We start from the raw sequence: 16,724 nt of genomic DNA on the forward strand, positions 1-16,724 counted from the left end.
GAACTCGGTCCTCTTCGTGTTCACAGTGTAAGTGGAGTTACAAGAGGACTCAGCTCTTTTTTTCTGGTCCACAAGCATTGAGGAGATCTCAGACCACTTGTTGTTCACACCACAGCTCCCTTAGAACTCAGACCCCACCTGCGTAATGTTGGATCACGGGTAGTGTTCCTTTCCTTTCCTTCGTTTTCACATCGCACGAATCATTCGGACCAGAAAGTGGGCGACAAACGAGCCGAACAAAGACCGCCTCCTGGGGTGGTCTGAGTTCAGGTGGTGTGTTCGCATATGCACAAAAAATTTGCTGAGTCATTGGACCACTTGAGGAGAGTCCACTGAAGGCTGAAAATCAATCAGTCAAACCGCGCTTCCTCTAGTCATACTCCGTGATGCTTGCTTGCCCGGTGTTAGGTATAGCTTTTATAGCCTGTAACTGCAGTGGCTAATCTGCTAATCCAGTGGTTCTCAACTGGCCCGGGGACCACCAGGGGTCCTTGAGGGCATTCCAGGGGGTCCCCAGCAAATCGATGAATTGTTAAACTTCATTATTTTGTCATTTCAGAATGACTATTTTGATCATAGTTTCACTGTTATCTCTCCACCTACAGTACAGATAGTCATGGAATTCTATACAAAATCATATCTGACAATAAAAAATATTCTCAGATTTGGGTCCGAGAGACAAAATCTCATCAAATGGGGGTCCGTGGCCCTAATGTGGACTAAATTAGGGGTCCTTGATATGAAAAAGTTTGAGAACCACTGTGCTAATCTACGTGTAACAAAAAAAAAAAAATGCCAGTTTATATTTTAGTTACAATTAGGTTGAGCTAGCAAAGCAGTTTTTTGCACATCAGGCTTGGAATTTCTCTGGGCCGTGCAATCCAAAAACACTACAGCAATGAACGATTAGCACCAAAGATGGAGACTTTTTTTTTTTATAATTAAAAAAAAATTTAAAAAAAAAGTTTTTGAGGATTACCACATTAAAGTTCCACCTCCATAACTTACACAATGCCAAAATTTTGATTGAACCAACCCGGGAAGAAGTACCTTTGCTATGATGGTGTCGATGATGATCATATTTCCATGTCCAATAAAACAGACACCAATATGTGTGAATAGCCTACATGGGCTTTAACTGCTGAGGTGGGGGGGTTATAAATCTCTTTTACTGCGGCTTATTTTAACACCTGAGGAAGCATAGTAAACTGCCTGACAGTCCCGAACAAAAGGTACGGCCCTGTGCGGTTATCGCAGTTATCTTTTTTTCAGCGGGTTCCCAACAGTTACACGGGACGGTGTAAGAAGTAGCAGCCCATTTTACAGCGGGACAAATTCTCTACAAGCCTACTACATCACCTCTCTCTCTGTCTTTCTTTCTCCTATTTCCTATTTTCTCTGCTGCGTCTGCTGCCTACCTCCTCCATCTTGATAGGCATTTATTCACCACAATGCCCCACTGATTCAGCAAGACACAGATTCATGCACTACAACCAGATGCGCACGCAAACACAAACACACACACACACACACACACACACACACGCATGCACACAAACGCACGGCAGCTGGTGATAAGTCCATTGTGAAGCGGATCATTTCTCCTTGGTAGTGGGGAGGCAAGAAAACGTTGTGGACTCTTTATCAGTCGCTGAGAGCGGTAGGGAGAGAGGGAGGCATAGTGTGTGTGTGTGTGTGTGTGTGTGTGTGTGCTTGTGTGTGTGTGTGAAGCAGAGGGAGCAGAGGAAGAGGGAGTGGGGAAGGGAGCGAGGCGTATAGCTCCATATTATCCGACATTTATCATACTGGAGAGCAGAGGCCTGCTGTGCACCTCACACCTCGCTGTGATGAATAACCCTCTCCTGCTGCACACACACACACACACACACACACACACATGCAGAGTGTGTGTGACAGAGTTGCAAGCCCGTAAATGCGCCACACGCGTACATAGAAATACAAACAGGCAGATACACACGAGAGCATGAGGAGACACTTCTTTGCTTACTTAGTTGTGCGAGTCCAAGAAACCTGCTGGAGTCCAGAATGAGGTTATTACCACCAATAGAGATAGATAGGGCAAGGAGCGTGAGTGTGTGTGTGTGGGGGGGGGGGTTGGGGGGGGCATTTTGGACACATTATCCATGACACAAACATAGGTTGCTAATAAAACCCCGCTGATGCAGTTTTTTTGATAAATTAATACAACATGTGTGATATCCTAAGCCACACTCACATAATGAAAACAACCTATTTTCTTAACGGTGCAGACAAGAGTGAGAAAATGGAGCGAGTGCAAAAGATCTCTCTCCAAACTCCATTTATCAAGTCCATGGAGTATTCAGTGTCTGTGCTATTAGTGACATCCGTCAGCTCTCTCCCTCTCTCTCTCTTAGACTCTCTCTCTCCCTCTCTCTCTCTCTCTCTCTCTCTGTTCTCTTGTCAGCATAAGAACTTCAGTAAAGTACCTAGGGAGATGAAGAGAGCTTTTAAAATGGGTACAACTGGGAAAAACACCCATTTTCTCTTCATTTGTTTGTTTGTTTTATCCGTTGTACTACTCCCGGTGCTGTTTTTTTTCCCCCTTCTCCTTTGGGTCTCAGCAGTTTTCTAAACACACAGAGAAAGAGACAGAGAGAGAAACAGAGAGAGAGAGAGAGAGAGGATGCACATGCATATATCCCCTAATGTCTCATTTGAAATGCCAACAGACAGACGGTACAAAACGATCTGGATTAGAGTATTCTCCTCTCTCCTTCCTCGACTTTCATCTTGCTAATAAGCTGTGAATCTCATCCTGTCTTCAGAGGTTTCTCCTTTCCCTTTCATATTAGCGCGAGGGGTGGTGGATGCGATGGTGATTGAGATGCAGACCTTGGCTCTGCCCTTAATTGCATTGAGGGGGGGGAGCATTTTGTTGATCAGCATCTAATAGACTTTATTAAAAATGCTTTGCGGTGCCAAAAAAAAAAAAAAAGATTATTAAGTGAGGTAGGGAGCGAACTTTGGAGACGGGGCAGGACTGCTTAGCAATGTGATTCGAGATCCCCTGTCCAACAAAGGCGCATTAATTATTCAATGAAAAATAATGAATCTGAGCTACATCTATGTGCATGGTTGTCATGTGCAGAGTAAAATATGTTGCAATCAAGTCTGAATCAATAATAATTAATAATACAGCGTGCTAGACATGTATGGTCTTATGTTTACATGCGTACAATACTGCAATACTGCATCATATCTTGGTTAAGGTCCACCACTAAAGTGAATTTCTGCCTATCTGTGTGATTTAACATTAGTGAAGCTAGTTACAACCTGTACTGAAAGATGCTGGATCTGAACCACTTGTACAATTTTGATTCTTGGCAGCATAATAGGATCCGACTGGCTCAGTAGTCTCAGCATCTCACATTAAAAAAAAAAAAAAAAACTAACTTAAATAAATTGCTATTCCAGCACCTGCCATCCGAACAACCAGGGATATTAACGTTTTTCATGACAGGAACACATAATTCAGTTTCATCTTCACTGCACACGTGAGAGGGCTTATTTCCTGAGCAAATAAGGTTACCCATGATGCTATGCAAAATTGAGCTTGTGCAGACCGCATAGCCAACCGGAAATGTGATTAGATGGTTACATGCGTCGGTATCCAGAGTAATATTGGAATATCCCAGGTACCTTATCCAGGTTCCTCCAGCTTATCCGGGTTATTGTGAATAGGATATGGTGTTTACATGCGGGTATCCCAAGTCTATATATATACTGTGCATAGGGGCTTATTCACAAAACTTACAGGCAGGTTTAGCGTTTTTCAAGCCTGACTTTCAATCATGCTGTACATTGGCAAGGTACGGCCAATGTGTCAACTCTTAAACTTACTTTTGGGATGTGACCGGAACGTACCAGACGTGAAGTTAATGTTATTTGCTTACCTTCACCGCAGCGGTTCAAGATGGTGTCCGGTCTGTTACGGTGGTCCGTCCTGGTTACATCCCAAAAATAAGAGTTGACACAAAATTTACTATGGAAACACCCAAAACATTAGCTACTGAAGCAAACAATAAATTACCGTTGGTGTCATTGCCAAGGTAGAATGTGTTTGAAACTTCCACATCCACAACAATACTTAAGCTTTAGAGTTTGTCCCCAATTGACACTCACTGTTTATAGATTCCTTGCCATCAGCATATTGTTCTTATGGCACAGGTATAGTATTCCGCTTCAGGGCAGTGGACTGTTTGTTAGAGTGTGTACCCGATGCTGGAAGGTTCGTACCAATCAGCTCATACCAGAGACTTGATATCTGATTCCTCTCTGCCAGCATGATGCTATCTATCTCCGTTAACTGAGATAGATCGGTGGATTGGTGGAAGCAGTCTGCAGTGGACTTGGGGGGGGGGGGAGTTCCTGTCCAGGGGGGAGTACTTTTTCACCCTAAGCTGCTTCACGCCACAGATACAGGAGATAAGCTCCTGCCCTAGGGAGGTCACCCTGGCTCCAACAAAGCTTACTTACTTTACTTTGTCAGTAACCAAGGTCCATTTGTACCAGCTTACATTCATCAGTTAACCTCCATCTTTTCCTGGCCCGCAGGTGCGAATGCCAAGCTGCGCTACCAGATCACATCAGGGAACACAGGAGGGGTGTTTGATGTGGAGCCAGAGGTGGGCACTATCTTTATTGCCCAGCCTCTGGACTATGAACAGAACAAAAGGTGGGAGCACAATGATACATGGGCAAATATTTTCTTTGTCATATTTGGTTTACTTTGATTGACTTTAGCAAATGATTGTTTAGCAATGCCTATAGCACGGTAATTATCACTTCTCTGAACTGTAAAAGACATGGTTCAAGGCATTTACTACTATCATTTAACTTTATTTATTGATGTACTTGTTTATTCTGGTATATGCTATAGCTTCAGAGGCCTTGTGCCAACATCGGCTCTGTACTGTCAATGTCACTTTCACACCGGCAATATGAACTCTGTTTATTAAACCACCCCCCTGATGAAGCCAAATCTCTTGTGCAGGTACAAGCTCCATGTTCTGGCGTCGGACGGGAAGTGGGAGGATTACACGACGGTGACGGTAAACGTGGTGAACAAGAACGACGAGGCGCCGGTGTTTACCGTCAACGAGTACTACGGCAGCGTGACGGAGGAGCTGGACGGCTCACCGGTGTTTGTGTTACAGGTATTGCCCGATCAGTCAGTGTTGAGCTGTATGGTATAGCATGTGTGAGTACTGTTAATTGTGTAGCACATGCAATTACATGCCCGACGGAAGACCTCAAAGTATACATTTTAATGATTATATTGAATTGTTTCATTGCACCTATGTGACAAAAACCCCCTTAGCAGTCTGTTTGCAAATGTCAAACTTTTGCTAGAAATTGAGCGGTATTTTTTTAATGCCAGTCTTGAATTTTAACGAACGAGTCTCAAGGGTTGTGCGGTCTCGCGTCTGCCAGCTGAAAAACACTTCCCGAAATGAGCAAATTTTTTAAGCTCTGGTAAAGTGAGAAAAAGTCAACCGTGCATTTATCTCTTCTAGTTTTAGACCTCTATGACTCCCTCCACCAGTGCAACTCCCTGTACGACCGTCTTAGCTCTTGCCTCAAGTCAAAATTCTCCCAGCTTGTGGAAAATGCGGCAGCTAACTGAGTCGTGAGATATATAACTGAGACTGAGATCACATTACTTCAGTTTTTGCTCCTTTGCACAAGTTGGATTTTACTTTCAAAATGTACTTTAGGTTTTATCTTATAATTACTTTATAGCCATGGCTGGGTATTGTCCCTGGCAATAGCATTGACCTTTTAACCTTTAAACCTTTTAAACAAGGTTTCAAATGTCATCATTCTGGTAAATAGGTGACATTATGTTTCACCAGCTATACAGTAGTTGTGTGACAGTATTTGCTTTGTGCAGATGTCACCCTTCTGTACACATACTACATCACAATCCTAGAATAATAGCACGATTGGTATTTCCTTCCAGTGACTGAAAAAGAGTGAAATATGATTAATGTATGTAACAGCTATTATTTCAAACAGCCGACTAGAAGAAAATAGGAGTATTTTCTTTCCATCCCTGTCCTTGTCTCTGTCTGTCTCTCCCTCTCTATTACATGAGATAACATCACACCCTGTTTTCTCACTGACTTTTGACAGCTTGAAAAAAAAAGTTTCCTCATAATAAGGAAATCTGGTGCTGTCTTCCCACGTATGTGAGAGCACATTCCTCACTCCTGCAAAGGAACACGAGTTCATTTTGGCTCCACATCGCACTGCAATTACCATGCTAAATTGAAACATCCTTGGCCTGCCCGGGGTGTAATTGCTGCTGATGTGGTGAGGATGAGGGAGAAAGAGGAGACTGGGGTTGGGGGGGGGGGGGAGGGGGGATCTGCCAGGTTTAGCTACTGGAGAGTTCATAACTGCACAGAGCAGGTGTGAAGTGCTTCCAGTCAAGACATCACTCCAAGTCAGCAGTGTTTCAATAATTAAATAGTGTAGAAATCTCCATTAAAAAAATAAAAACTCTGCGATTACACTCTCAGCTCCTTCTCTCCTTCTCTCTCTGTCTGTGCCTTTGATGTTGTAGGTAACAGCATCTGACCCAGATAAGGATGCTGACCAGGAGGCCCTGCGCTACTCCCTCCACGGCCAGGGCGCCGAGAGCGAGTTCATCATCGACGAGGTCACGGGCAAGATCTACGCCCAGCGGACCCTGGACCGCGAGGAGCGCGCCGTGTGGCGCTTCGTGGTCCTGGCCACGGACGAGGGCGGCGAGGGCCTGACGGGCTTCACCGACGTCATCATCAACGTGTGGGACATCAACGACAACGCGCCCGTCTTCACCTGCGCCCCCAGCTGCCACGGCGACGTGGCGGAGAACTCGCTGGTGGGGACGTCCGTCATGGAGATGACGGCCACCGACCTGGACGACTCGGCCGTGGGGCAGAACGCCGTGCTCTCCTACAGGATCGTGGGCAGCTTGGACGCCAGCAACAGCGAGCTGGGCGGCGTGCCGGCCTTCTCGGACATCTTCTCCATCAACCCCACCACGGGGACCATCACGGTGGCCATGAGCGGCCTGGACCGCGAGCAGGCCGAGTCCTACTTGCTGGTCGTGGAGGCCAGAGACGGGGGAGGAATGACGGGAACCGGGACCGCTACCATCCGGGTCAAGGACGTGAACGACCACGCTCCGAGATTCACCGACCACTCCTGCCTGGCCAAGATCTCCGAGAATGCAGAGCCCAATGCCGAGGTAAGTTGGTAGAAGCTTCGAAAAATGCTGAACTTAATGCAAATATCATTTTATTACCTGATGCTAGAGAAATCATATTCTGTTCTGCTAATACAAACATGGCATTTAAGGATGGTAGAGATATAGTCGTGCACACTTAAATCACGAAAGACAAGAGACAACAGATTAGGAACTGAAATACCAAAGCCAGCTTTTATTCGCATCGCTCTGTTGCTTGCTCTCAGGTCCTGGAGCTCTCCGCTGAGGACAGGGACACTGGAGAAAATGCCCAACTCACCTTCAGCGTGGTGGCCGGAGACCAAGAGCAGAAGTTCTACATGGTCAGTCACCGGCAGGAGCAGCGCGGCACCCTGAGGCTGAAGAAACGCCTGGACTACGAGCGTCCCAGCGAGCAGAGGTTCAACCTCACCCTGAAGGTACGTGGAGGGGCGTCACCTCCAGAAACACCCTTAATAGACCCTCAATAAAGTTGGTGAGAAGTCAGAAGATGAATGGTGTTGTGGTTTTTAGTAGACCATCTAAATTTTGGACACATTCACATTTGTTCTTGGAACGCTTGACTTCTAAATGGAAAATACATTTCTTTAGAACGTTCATAATCAATATTCTCAAAGTTAAGGTTTGTTTTACTGCAGTGCTCAAAAAATACCTCAGCCAGCCTGTCAGTCCTTCTATCAAAACAATGAATTTCAAGGTGAAAACACATGTCCTCACTATTTGTATTTCACTCTTAAGTTTAGATTTGTCACTTGCTGTGGGTGGAGACTTACCTACCAGTGACCATATGTGACACAAGAATTGAATTAGGGCAAATAGGGTCTTCCCAATTGCAGCCTGACTTAGGATAAGATGGGTGTCTTCAAACAGTAGACTGAATGTGGTGGTTGTTGCAGGTTGAAGACCTAGACTTCTCTAGCCTTCTGCACTGCGTGGTGGAGGTGGAAGACTACAACGACCACGCTCCCGTCTTCATCCCCCACTTCCTGTCCCTTGCCCCGCTGCCCGAGGACGTCACCGTGGGAACCAGTGTGGCGCGTCTGGCGGCCAGCGACTCCGATTCAGGCCAAAACCGCGACATCACCTACAGCCTGTCAGAGGACTCGGATCCCGAGGGCCTGTTCGCTATCGACCAGTCGGGCGTGCTCACCGTGGCCCAGCCTCTGGATCGGGAGAGGATATCGCAGCATCACTTGGTTGTCATGGCGACAGACCACGGGGTCCCACCGCTGACAGGCAGCGCCACGGTCCAGCTGGCACTGTTGGATGTGAACGATAACGGACCGGAGTTTGAGGCAACATACACTCCGATAGTCTTTGAGAATGTGGCTGGACCACAGGTAGGCTGTCAGTAACATGTTGATTGATGGGCAGGATGGGTAAGTGGGTGGGTGAAAGGGAGGGAGGAAGGAAGGAAGGAAGGAAGGAAGGAAGGAACTTTATTTTTCCTATGGGGGGAAAAGGGGGACATTTTTTTGTGCACATATGTCAAAAGATGAAAGATGTACCAGAACCTCACTGTGGTTTGAGCAAGACAATAATACTAAATAAATTATGAATGAATGAACAAAATAATGTACAAATGAATGAATGGCTGAATGACTGAATGAATGAATGAATGGCTGAATGAATGAACAAATTAATGCATGGATGAACGGATGAATGAATGAATGAATGAATGCATGGCTGAGTGAATGAATTAATGAATGAACGAATGAATGCATGGATGAAGGGATGAATGAATGAATGGCTGAATGAATGAACGAACGAATGAATGCATAGATGAATGGCTGAATGAATGGCTGAATGAATGCATGGATGAATGGCTGAATGAATGCATGGATGAATGGCTGAATGAATGAAAAGAGCAATGGAGGAATGGATGAATGAATGAGATATTGAACAAGCGGAGACACCTCATGCTTTCCCTCCCCGTTCAGGTGGTGAGGCTGAACCAAACGTCCACTCTCCTCCGGGCCGTGGACCGGGACTCCGCGGAGAACGGGCCGCCCTTCCACTTCACCGTCCCCTCCGAGTATCGCCACAGCAACGACTTCTACCTCCAGGACAACCTGAACGGCACGGCGACGCTGACGGCCCTGAGGATGTTCGACCGCGAGCGCCAAAAAGAGTTCCTCATCCCCATCATCATGAGCGACAGCGGGCGCCCGGCCAAAACGGTGACCACGACGCTGACGGTAACCATCGGCGACCAGAACGACCACGCCCACGTGGCGGGGGAGAAGAAGATTTTCATCAACAGCCACCGAGGTGAGAAGATCATCTTTGTCTTTTTGGATACAGCGTTCACACACACAAAATTGGATTAAGTAAAATTGATGCAGTTTTGGACTATGTATGGGTGCAATCTAGTGTTGCAAGTCATGGGATCCATTTATTTTTCCATCTCTTTCTTAGAGGCAGATTTCTAACTCAGCTCTGCAAGGTAGTTTTCCATCTCTGCAGGTAGAAAAGGCTGCACTGATGCAACAAGGCTCATGCTGCCAGCTAATTAATTCCTAATCGAACTGCACAAACAAGGAAGAATGTAACCACACACACACACACACACACACACACACAATCCACACAATCTCCATTGTTTTTGTTAACTTTGCCTCCACCCACTTGTCATGATCAACATTATCATCGCCCTTATGATCAGCGTTGAGTCGGAATGACAGCCATGCAGCTAATCTCGGGGTCACAGAGGCAAGCCATTCCTCTACTTGACACGCAAGCAATTAATCACAACCACAACTATTGCATGAATGGTATAAAAATAAACCATATAGTGTCTGACTCAGCTGGGGCTACAGTGAATCTTATAAGGCGTAATTTACGATTTTTGCGTCACACCAGGCAGGACAAGACCAACGATACCCCACACATATTTTTTTTTTACAGGTTTGGTATTTTCCAGTCACAAAACTCACACGCACACAAAACGTACCTTGACATTTTGAATACTTGTCAGTTGTTTTTCCAGCTGTTTGTCACAATACGTGGATTTTATATTTCTGCATCGGCACTTAAATTAACTGAAGAAAATGACTTAGCATTATTGGCATTCGTCACTGAAAGCCATGAACGCTAACAAGTTTGCTTTTTCGGGGGTAGCTGAAAGACGAATGTAACTTTTACCCTCAGAAGCGCCTGGCAAAGACAAACAACGGGCTAAAACTCCAAATGTCAAGGTCTGCCTTTAAGTTTTCAAGGATAACTCTCACAGGCGTAATCCCCAGGTGGTTCAGAGGAAGGGGAGGAGAGAGGGAGTGACAGCAATAACAGCCTTTCTATATGATTGTAATCATTGTGCATTCAAACAGCATTTTCCATTATGCATTTTCCCCTCTCAGTATGCCATGCGCCTGCAATGTCACTCGCAATCCCTTCTCTGGTTGTGCTGCAAACAAATGGGTGAACGCAACCTGAGATGTATATTCAGGCCTTTCATTTTCCAGATCAGGAGCTTTTCCAATTGTGCTGGCACTGAGTCATCCATAACATATGGAGTAAATGCAAACAAGAGGAGGACACAGAAAACATCTCTTTGGCTATGGTATTGAGAAATATTGCACTGTACACTGATACCACAACTCTGCTCGTGAATGACACAGTAAATCAATTTGAAGCCGCACAATACATGGCCATCCAGATCCTAGTTCTTCTCTTTTCTTTTATTTCAATGCATTGTGTTTTGTTTACAATGTTATCTGCTGTGCCACCGTGGGTTTAGGCATGGTGTTTGTTTTCTAAGTATATGTGCTGACACTAACACCTGTTTTCTTGGAAAACATTTTTCTGATCCGCTCTGCTCTTGGGGAAGGCTGGCTTCCATATGAAAGCCTCCAGTTCCTTGCAAACACACTAGCTCGCACTCCAAAGCAATGTCCTCATCTGATTTAGCGCAGGGTTACATACCCAAACACACACACACACACACACACACACACACACACACCCTTACAAGACTTATATCCTTATGATGACCCTCCACTGACTACATTCATTGCCTAACCCTAACCCTAATTGTGCCCTTCTCCACTGCAAGCCTAACCTTAAACCTTACCTAATCCTAATCTTAAATCTCACCCTAAATCTAAATTATAATCCTAAACTAGCTCCTTGAAGAAGTGAGGACTGGCCAAAATGACCTCACTTTGCAAACATGTCCTCACTATGAGGGTCTAAATCAAAAACTGGGGCCGGATTCACCAATGTGTTCTTAAAATAGTTCTTAAGAAATGACATAAGAGGACATTTTAGGAAGTTCTTAAGAAGGTTCTTAACTGCAATTCCACAGTATTTTCTTAGTAACAGTCTAATTTCTTACGAATTTCTTTAATTTTCCAATTTAAGAACTTCTCAAAATAGGGCCTGAATTAATTCTGGTGAATAAACTTTAGGTTTACTGCCATTGAGGCTAGGAGACAAGGCTAGGAGGCAACCCAAAGTGCGTCCATCTACAAAACAATTGGGTAAAAACCTATTTAGGGTAACTAGAGCAAAGATTTAAACATTGGTTGCTGTTGTAACTGTAAAATTTGCTATCTTATTTTCAACAGACATGAGACAGAGGCCTACCTGGCCCTACACCAAATAAAGCTTTACAATAAATGTTCATCTTAATGTAAGGTGTAGGGGAACCTATGAAGACTTTTAACTATAACCTACTTGTCTAAAATGTGTTTAAATATATGATATTAGAGGCTTACCTTTTCACTGTAGGAGTTTTAAGACAGGTGAAGGGCCGTCTTAAAGTTAAGAAAAAAATCAAGAACAAATTTGAGAACTTTCATTTCAAGAATACCATTTATTCATAAGTTTTTTCTTAGGAAGAACCATAAGAAGAAAGTTAAGAAAATATATAAGAACTGTTTTTGAGAATAGCATTTTTTCCTATGTTTTTCTCAAGACTAAAGTTAAGAAAAAAATGGCACATAAAAACATATGTACACAACCGACATATCAGTGTACACATTACGCACACACACTCAGCTCATTGTGAACTGAAACTGTGATATGTTTTCCACCCTCAGGCCGTATGCCGACCACGGTGCTGGGAAAGGTCTACTCTCCTGACCCCGATGACTGGGACAATAAGACATATGTCTTTGAAGGACATGTGCCGAGGTAACTAATCTCTCTTTTTATCAACCGTTCACTCTGGATTCCTCTCCTTTTAGGCTGGGGACACACTACAGGCAAGATTACTATATAAAAATGCACCTGTACAGCCTAAAACGCAAAGTGGGGTGAAGAGCGTACCGTCCCCCCTATTTGAGACGCTGTAGATTTGCCTTGATTACCTAAATTGATTTCAGGTGTTGAGTATGGTCACAGGTTCTGCTCCACAAAGGATGTGACGAATTGAAACTTACTCTAAAGCCCTATTCGCACGGGACTAGTATTACCTGGGGACCTCATGTGATTTAGAAATTACCCCCCCACGTCTGTGTTTCGTGCGGCGCATTCGCACGGGATAAGCGAAGTCTGTATTTTACTCGAATTTACTGACATTATCCCCCGGATATGATGTCAAGGCTCTGCGTATGAATGTCATCCATCGAGATTTCGCTCTTCTGATGGATTTGAGCTTGCTTTTTCTGCGAATGGGTCTCCATGCTGTGTAGTGAGTTGAGCCTCCTGAATTTACACCCACAATGCTGTCAAAACTTTCGTTTATAATTGCCAACGCAGCCTCCATAATTCTCGACCGGAAAAGAGGCAGAAAAAGCCACGGAGAAAAGAAAAACCTTGGAAAAAAATAAAAAATATGACCCCAAATCACCGAGATGCCGATTCGCACGGGACTAATATTATCACATGACCTCTGTGTTTGCCGAAATATGGTAGGTAATTTGCGGTGGAATTTTTACTTTACAAATTACGGACATGGCAGATTCGCACAGGATTAAGATCACAGACGACCTCCGCAATTCTTACAAATTACTAGAAGTCCCCAGGTAATACTAGTCCCGTGCGAATAGGGCTTAAGCTGGACTCACCAAGGATGGACGAACCTCTTCAGCACCTCCACCCCCAACACACATTAAGAAGACATTTAGGTCCAAGGAGGGCACAGTTTACTCGTCTCATGTTACATGATTTCTGGGTAATGAAGACCTTCAAACTTAACTAAAGAATTCAAACAGTGGCCTCTCTCTCTGCCTCTTGGGGCCGCCAAATTGCGAAGCTGACTAGTGCAGCTGTACAATCCCAATGATTTTGAAAAGGCATTCTCATATTCAGTCATAAATATGTTCCTAGACAATTATGCAGGGTGCACACAAAAGCCCCGTTCACATATAGAACTCCGGCAGTTCTAGTGGTTTTCCCCATTCACACTATTAGCTACTATCTATAAATGTCCATGTAGAACGCGTTCACACATGATGGTGAATGTGGAGCTCCTGTGGCCGGGTGCCAGGTTTCTCCTACTATGATGAATGTGCACATTAATCTCGTCCTCTGCTCGGATGGATAGTAGCTCCCTTGTCTCTGAGTCCGTCCAATTTCAGACGTTTTGAAAGAAAAACAAAGCGCTCACTTTGCTAGTTTTCAAACTTTCAACGCAGGATGAAATTCACGTTAGTCTCTTGTCAGTGTTCTTGATCTGGGAATCTTATGGCTTTTGTTCCTTCTTTCTTTCTTTCTTTCTTTCTTTCTTTCTTTCCTTCCTTCCTTCCTTCCTTTGTTCTCCCCTTCCCTCATTTCTTTACTTCCCTTCATTCATTTTTTCTCTCTGCCCTTTCACCCTGCCCACCTTCCTGCCTTTCTCCTTTCCTTCCTCAATTCCTTCTTTTCTTTGCTTCTCTCCTTCCCTCCTTTCTTATTTCCTCACATCTTTCCTTCTGTCCTTCATTCATTCGGCCCTTCCTTCCTTCATTTCTTCGTGCCTTTCTTCCTTCCTTCGTCCCTCCCTTCCATTGCTCCCTCCCTGCCTTCTTTAATTCTTTCTTCCCCTTCCATCCTTCCTTCCTTCCTTCCTTCCCACTTTCCTTCCTTCTTGCTGTTCTCCCTTGCTTCTTTCTTTGAGTCCTTCTTTTCTTCCCTGGTTCATTTCTTCTTTCCATATTTCCTTAATTCCTTCTTGTCTTCTTTCCTTCAACCTTCATTTCCTCACTCCATCCTTTACTTTTCCTCTCACCATCCTGACATTCTTCATTAACGCCTTCCTTAATTCATTGTTTTCTTCCATCCTTCCTGCCTTTCTTCCTCCCTTAATTCCTTCTTTTCCGCCCTCCTTCCAGCCTTCCTTTCTAACTCCTCACTTCCTTCCTTCCTGCCATCCTTCCCTCTCAACTTCTCCTCCTTACCTCGTCCTGCCCTTTTCTGCCTCTCCCTTCGCTCCCTTCCTCCATTCCTTCCTCACTTTCTCCCTTCCCTCTGTTGTTAATTCTGTCCTTTCTTCCTTAGTCACTTGCTTCCTCCCTTCTTTCCGTTACCCCTTCATTTCTTCTTATTTCCCTCCTCAAGTTCACTCCTCACTTCTCCGCTCCCTCCCCTTCTTCCCTCCTTCCTTGCTGATGTGTGTGGCTGTTGGATGTTTCATACCTGAGGCTTTGGTCTGTGTTTGAAACTGCTCTCTTTGAGATCTCTCTCTGAAGACAGACGCGTTGAGCAGATCCTTGTCAGTTATACACTCACTATCTCTTTCTCACACACACACACACACACACACACACAGACGCTCAGAAGTCCCAGAAGTCCCAGAAAATCACATATCACGTAAACTGACACTCGCACCCCGCGACACCTAAATCTTTAACGTCTTCCAAACTGAGCCGAAGTCAAAACGACAGACTTTCTCCCCTCTCTCTCTCTCAGTCTCAAAGTTCAGCCCTCACGGAGGACTGGATTTGATGTAAGGAGTTAATATTTCATGACGCCTCTCATCTGTTGCTGTTTCAAACCTGAGCTGACAACACTCAGATTTAAGTCGAGTTTGGAACACGTTGTCAGTCTTATCATTGCTGCAAGTCTGTTGCTGTCATAGATCATTGTGGTCTCCTTTATATATTTCAATTTGAACGCATCAAATAGTTGTTCACCTATTCAGTTTTAGTGATTTGGATGGTTTGACTGAGATATTGTACTGTAGTTGTACTTATCAGTTCACAAACTAACACATTATACAGTTTATAATTACAATTTCCCATTTGGCAGACTTTTATCCAAAGCGACGTACATATGAGATTTTAATATAACACAAGCAAGGATCTAGTCAGGAGAGAACAATGAGAATAAGTGCCATAAAGCTAAGTTCTGGTCCAACAGGACATAGGTGCTACGAGGCAGTTCAGTTCAGTTCAGTTCAGTTCAGTTTATTCACAAATCAGTTAAAATACAAGTACAATCATATGAGACATAATGGAGATATGTGAAATGGGACACCCTGATAAGCTATCTGAAGCTTGAAAATAGGGGCCCAGACACTAAGCAGATAGTATTTAAAATATATGTTTCCTAACACGTCTAGATAGAAGTGCATGTATTATACAGTAACATTTACAACCTACAAAACACCTAAGACTAACCTTTTAAGCTTTTAAGTTTCAGTGCTACAGGATATCATACACGGTCACAGGCATACTTTAGATTGGACATTCCACGAATGAACACAGAGTCAGGAAAGACCGCTTTCACCTTTTACGCTCCTAATAGATGGAACAGGCTTCAGGTCTCACTCAAATTGGACCGACTTGTTTCCATAGAGACGTTTAGGGTGCTGCTGGATGATGCATTATATAGGGATTGCTCTTGTTTCTCTTAGTTATTTTATCTGCATGTGGATTGTCTGGAATAAACTTGTCATGAATTTTGTTTGTTTTGTTTTCTTGTTGTGTACACAGGTCTCTCTTGAAAACGAGATCTCGATCTCAATGGGACTTACCTGTTTAAATAAAGGAATTGAACCTAAGACCCTAAAAAATACTACTAAATGGTCCTAAAACATTTATTCCATCAGTCTAAACTTTGCAGCGGTGCATAGAGGCAATGCATAGAGTGCATAGAGGCAGATACAGAGGGTTTTTTTTAAGTTATAATACAGCTATAATACATTATCCAAGTTTCATTGGAAATTGACATGCTGCCTGATAGAGTCCAACTAACTTGGATTAAAGCTTTCAAATACTGTGAACAGTGGCCATAAATTTCTGGAAAAGCAGACTTCAGCAGGGTAGATGGTACCGACTGGGGAAAAGAATGGCGGTGTAGGTAATTCTGCAAGAGGTTCAAAATGGTCTTTTGATGATTTGAAAGCATGAATGCAGTGTTGGACCCAATCTTAGACCCCATCCACGCAGTACAGCATATGCTGTAAAATGAGCTACTATGGCCCTTGTCTGTACAAGTGGTTTATTATTTGATGTGCCAAGGTTCTGCCTTTGATTTCATCTCTAATTAAACTTGAATGAGCTCATTTACAAAGGGAGCATGG

General features: G+C 44.1%; 1 protein-coding gene across 1 annotated transcript in view; it reads left to right on the plus strand.

Moving 5' to 3' along the window:
• The window catches only part of LOC139639905 (neural-cadherin-like), a 143,110-nt gene that overhangs the window by 111,535 nt on the left and 14,851 nt on the right, over positions 1-16,724 (plus strand). Inside the window, exons 17-23 of the mRNA XM_071514058.1 lie at positions 4,597-4,717; positions 5,036-5,198; positions 6,611-7,279; positions 7,504-7,695; positions 8,173-8,616; positions 9,217-9,547; positions 12,319-12,412. Of these exons, the coding sequence (XP_071370159.1) occupies positions 4,597-4,717; positions 5,036-5,198; positions 6,611-7,279; positions 7,504-7,695; positions 8,173-8,616; positions 9,217-9,547; positions 12,319-12,412 (2,014 nt within the window). The remainder of the gene's footprint in view (positions 1-4,596; positions 4,718-5,035; positions 5,199-6,610; positions 7,280-7,503; positions 7,696-8,172; positions 8,617-9,216; positions 9,548-12,318; positions 12,413-16,724) is intronic.

This window comes from Centroberyx affinis, unplaced genomic scaffold (assembly GCF_046629955.1).
Source record: "Centroberyx affinis isolate AG114_WGS23_722 - 3 ecotype Tasmania unplaced genomic scaffold, CSIRO-AGI_Caff_v1 ptg007910l_1, whole genome shotgun sequence".
NCBI classification, from domain to species: domain Eukaryota; kingdom Metazoa; phylum Chordata; class Actinopteri; order Beryciformes; family Berycidae; genus Centroberyx; species Centroberyx affinis.